At 25.0% G+C, this 4,727-nt stretch overlaps 1 protein-coding gene across 1 annotated transcript in view; it reads left to right on the top strand.

Annotated features, from left to right (window-relative positions):
• Positions 1-4,727, top strand: part of LOC112688375 (C2 domain-containing protein 5) — a 15,532-nt gene that overhangs the window by 7,822 nt on the left and 2,983 nt on the right. The window contains exons 14-16 of the mRNA XM_025561539.1: positions 1,326-1,421; positions 1,608-1,708; positions 4,427-4,724. Of these exons, the coding sequence (XP_025417324.1) occupies positions 1,326-1,421; positions 1,608-1,708; positions 4,427-4,724 (495 nt within the window). The remainder of the gene's footprint in view (positions 1-1,325; positions 1,422-1,607; positions 1,709-4,426; positions 4,725-4,727) is intronic.

The following is a 4,727-nucleotide window of genomic DNA, read 5'->3' as shown; positions in this document are numbered from 1 at the left end:
CCTTATATCACCAGTAAATTCCGGTGGATATTTTTCTGGAATTTATTCTAATACACCTCTTGCAGATATACCAGAACCTTCTACTGCAAGTACATTTTCATGTAATAGTAGAAGTCATAAACACTCCATAAGTAGTAGTCATGAAAAATTAGATTCATCTCCATGTTCTATTTGTCATATACCATATAATGATCACAGTGTACCATTTTCTATGAACATGAAGTATTGTTCTACTTGCAAACGGTACAAAGTACCACATATACTTTTATCTTCATTGGAACCTATGGAAAAACTAACTATTAGAGGTACTGGAACACTATTACAAACTTTTGTTTGTCGCAATAAACGAGAGCTCAAGGGAGAAATGAATGCTAAAGAAATATCTGATGGTTTGCCATTTCTCGAGTATGAACTACATAGTCAATTATTGAATAAATTAAGGGTGAAAGGAATGAATGCTATTTTTGGACTGAAAATTCAAGTTTGTCTTGGTGAAAGAGTTGTTTCTTTACATGCTACTGGGACAGCTATGTACATTACTTGCTTGCCTGAACCACCATTACCATTAGTAAAAGCTGGCAAATCTTGGGCTCATCCAGATCAACAACAAGTTTTACGTGCCCAAAAGTTACTGAATGATGCTGTGGTTAATAATAGACAACACTATCATCTTGTTCAAAAAGAAGTCGAATCTGAAAATATATCTTACAGTAGTTCAGGAAAACCTTTACCTGATATTAATTTGAGCTATGGGAATAGAGACACTTGTATTCTAGAAGTATTTATTATTATTTTTAAATTTTTCTTCTTGATAAATAAATAAATACAAATCAATAATTAATAGATGGACGACGCAGAAGATTTAGATGTAGTTACTCAATTGTTAGAGCCAACTCCTCCAGGATCATTTTTGCTATCTAATACTGATGTTCTTCCGGGAGCTGGTTCAGAAGTTTTTCCTATGGAACCCGTGTGTAATCTTCAAATGTTTACTCAAGTTTGGAGATCTAAAGCGCATTACACTAATGGAAATTTTGATAAACAACTTCAGCGTATGCTACAAGTAATCTTGTTAAATATATAAAGTTAATATAATCTATTAGTATTTAAATAGATAATGCATTATATTTGAACATTTATAATATCATTTAGGGATTGTTTTTTAAGTTAAGAAGGATGACACCATGTGGATTGGGAAAATTATCATTCAAAATTGATATTCCAGAGCCTGATGAACTCCAAATATCAATAGTTGGTTAGTTATTTTTATAGTCGTAACTAATATATTATATGTTAAGTTAAATATTTATCAAATTTTTTTTTAGGTATGGCTTTGGGCTTAGGCGAATCTGATAAAACAACTGCAAAACAAATTTTGAGAAGAAGACAATTACCCTTAAAAGATTTTGAGCAGAAAACAGGTAGGCTTACAATTTATTAAAACTTTTCAAATGTAATGAAATACTTATTTATATATATATATATATATTATGATATTTTAATCTAAATTTTATAAATTAACTTAAACTTAACTAACTTACTTTTAACTTTAACTTAAGTTGAATTATTTAAGAAAGTAAAATTTTATATTCAATTTTTTTATTTAGAAGAACTTATTTTTAAGTTAGAAGATGTTTCATTAAGTCATGGAGAAAGAAAAGTTAGAAAATTTGAACGAGCACCTAGGCCAAATAGACTATCTACACATGTATGTTAAAAATTATAAAAATTTTATCTGTAAAATATAGTATATTTTATATACATTTTAATACTTTTTAAGTCATGTCATTAAGTAGTTTAATTGATAAAAAAACTGTTAATAAATATAAACCTTATAAAATAATATATAAATAAATAAATAAATAAATATATAGATTATATAAAGAAATAAATAAACAAATAAATATTCAGCATGTGGTATTATTATATTTGTAAAGTACAACCAGTTTTAAATTAAAAATGTATCATCAGATATATACAAATTCAATAAAAAATAGCGACTGAATATGAAAACCTAAAAGAAGGAGTACTTTAAAAAAATTTGTAATTTTACACAAAGATAATTTATTTTAATAGGAGAAATTATTTAAAATGAGTTCTTATTAGACATAGATATGTTAAGAAATATAACTACTTTGGTTATTATTATTTAAAATGTATTGATATTATTTTTGAATTAGATTTGTACATTTAAAATATTATTAATACAGTTTTTCTTTATTTCATTAAGTAAAATGAAAGTATCACTAAACACTTTATTTAGAGGTTAAAATAGATAAGCAGAAAATGTAGTTAAATATTTAATTAAAAATAAATAAGAACATTCAATTTACACACGAAATACAAATAATTAATAAATTAAATCTCTAGATTTTACAATTTTAATAAAAGATAAATAATTTAAATTTAATGTTTTCAGGAAACCTACACAAACTAATGCTATAATACGATATGATTCTAATCATCCTTATTATTAAAGAATATAATTATCAACACAAGCTCAATATTATCTCTAATATAGTTTATATAAATAATTTTAATTTAAATATTATTCAAAAAGTCCATAAACATATTAAATAAAAAATAAAACTATATATGTTGAGTAATATAATTATGTCTACAAATATGTCTAATAAGAACTCATTTTAAATAACTCATTTTAAATAATCTTTCGTGTTAAAATAAATTATCTCTATGTAAAACAACAAATTTTTCTCAATGTTTTATATTTTCATATTCAGTTGTAATATATTGACTTTGTATACACCTGATGATGCATTTTTAATTCGAAACCAATTATACTTAGCAATTATAATAATACATCCAGACAAGCATTTATTTGTTTATTTATTTATTTATTTCTATATATATATTACGGCTAGTGTTCGAATGATGGTTAATATTAAGATTTGCCAGCTAATCTTAAGTTTAGACAATGCTTTTGGCTAATGTCGAAATTTTGGACTTCAACCACCAAAAACAAATGGATAATCTTAACACTAGCCAATAAAACTAACATTATCCAACCGTTATCGGCTAATGACTAAATAAAATGAGCCATAGGTACATTAAAAATTTAAAACTATTTACAATAATAATATAATATTTTGAAATTGTAATTTTTCATGAATTTGATATGTTGGGTAGTTGTATAGAGGTGAGCCACTTGGCAAGTAAAATATTTTCCATATTATAAATATTGTACATAATTGTGTGCATTTTGATATTATTTTAAAATTATTATTGATTGCAAAATTCATATGCATGCAGTTGCACATAATAGTGTGGGCTAAATAGAGACAGTCCGTAATAATTTACCGTAATTACCGACTCAAGTTTGTAAGTAGTTAAGATACCAGCTTGTAGTACTTGGTAGGTATTTCTTGTTTTCAAGCCTAGGAGTTAATAAGTTAAAAGTTAAGTTAAATTAATTTATTAATTTAACTTATTTCATTACTAATAAATTAACTTAACTTATTAACTTAACTCATTTCCTTACAAATTAACTTAAAATAAACATACTATTTTTTCGTTTATCCCAATTAAGTTAATTTTGATTTTCAAGACCAGAAAAATATTTTTGTATAATATCGCATTCGATAATAAGTTCATGGAATTAAAAAAAATATAAAAATAAAAATTTCGAAAATTTTTGAGATGAGACCATAATATTTATCTCGGTATTAATTATTGATAGGGGTCCCATCATTTTCGGGAAAAGTAATCAACCGTCTTCAGACTATTGAGTAGAAATAGTCATGACACTCATGAATTACATTACCATTGTCATGAAAAGTGGCCGTAAATCTATATAAAAAAAATAGGTACATTTTATCATTGACTAAATAATTTTTAATAATAATTGTACTTTATTATTATTAAAATTATTCCATAATCTATAATATTATTAAATATTATTGAATAAGAAAAGAAATGAAAGAATTTTTGTATGACATAAACCGTTTAATTATTTGTATGGATAATGTTATTTAGACATTAGCCATATGCATCTGGATAATGTTAAATATTGGTGAATAAAGTCCTAAATTTAGATATTAGCCAAACGTAGTGGCCAAACTTGTGATTAGCTGGCTAAATTTGAGTTTAGCCATACTCCTAACACTAGCTGTAACATATATAAACTATATGTTTATTTTTTTATATATTAATTTATGAGTATTAACCATTTACTAATTTTTATTATTTTATTATTATTAAGTTTATCAGTTATTAAAAATGGTAGTATTGTTCTATTATTTTTTAAAAATATTAAAACTTTGACGGTATAAAATATTGAAATCTGATTTATAATAACTTTCAAATTAAATAATTCCTACATTTAGTGAATTGTTGAAACTTGTATTTTATTTTATAATTTAACTTTTTTTTGTGTGAAAAAATATATAAACATGTAATTACATTTCAGGCTGCTCCAAAAGATAGATATGGTGTGGACATAACACCAATGACTTATATACCTGGTGCCAAAATTGAACGATATTTAGGAAATTTAAATTTTTTTTTCATTCGTGAAAGCACGTGTATTAGAGAAAGCGGTGGTCTAAGTGGTTTTGTTCATTGTTTTGTTGCCGAGGTTATGGCTATAGTGCGTGCACATGTAACAGCACTTGGTGGAAATGCAATGGTAGCTTATTTTATGAATGAATGTATTTTACTTAACAATCCTCATAAAAATCAAGGACAATGTCTTCTAAATGTTGGAGGTG

Source organism: Sipha flava, unplaced genomic scaffold, assembly GCF_003268045.1.
Source record: "Sipha flava isolate LNK unplaced genomic scaffold, YSA_version1 38_pilon_pilon, whole genome shotgun sequence".
Lineage (NCBI taxonomy): Eukaryota > Metazoa > Arthropoda > Insecta > Hemiptera > Aphididae > Sipha > Sipha flava.
This window is presented reverse-complemented; position numbering and strand designations above follow the sequence as displayed.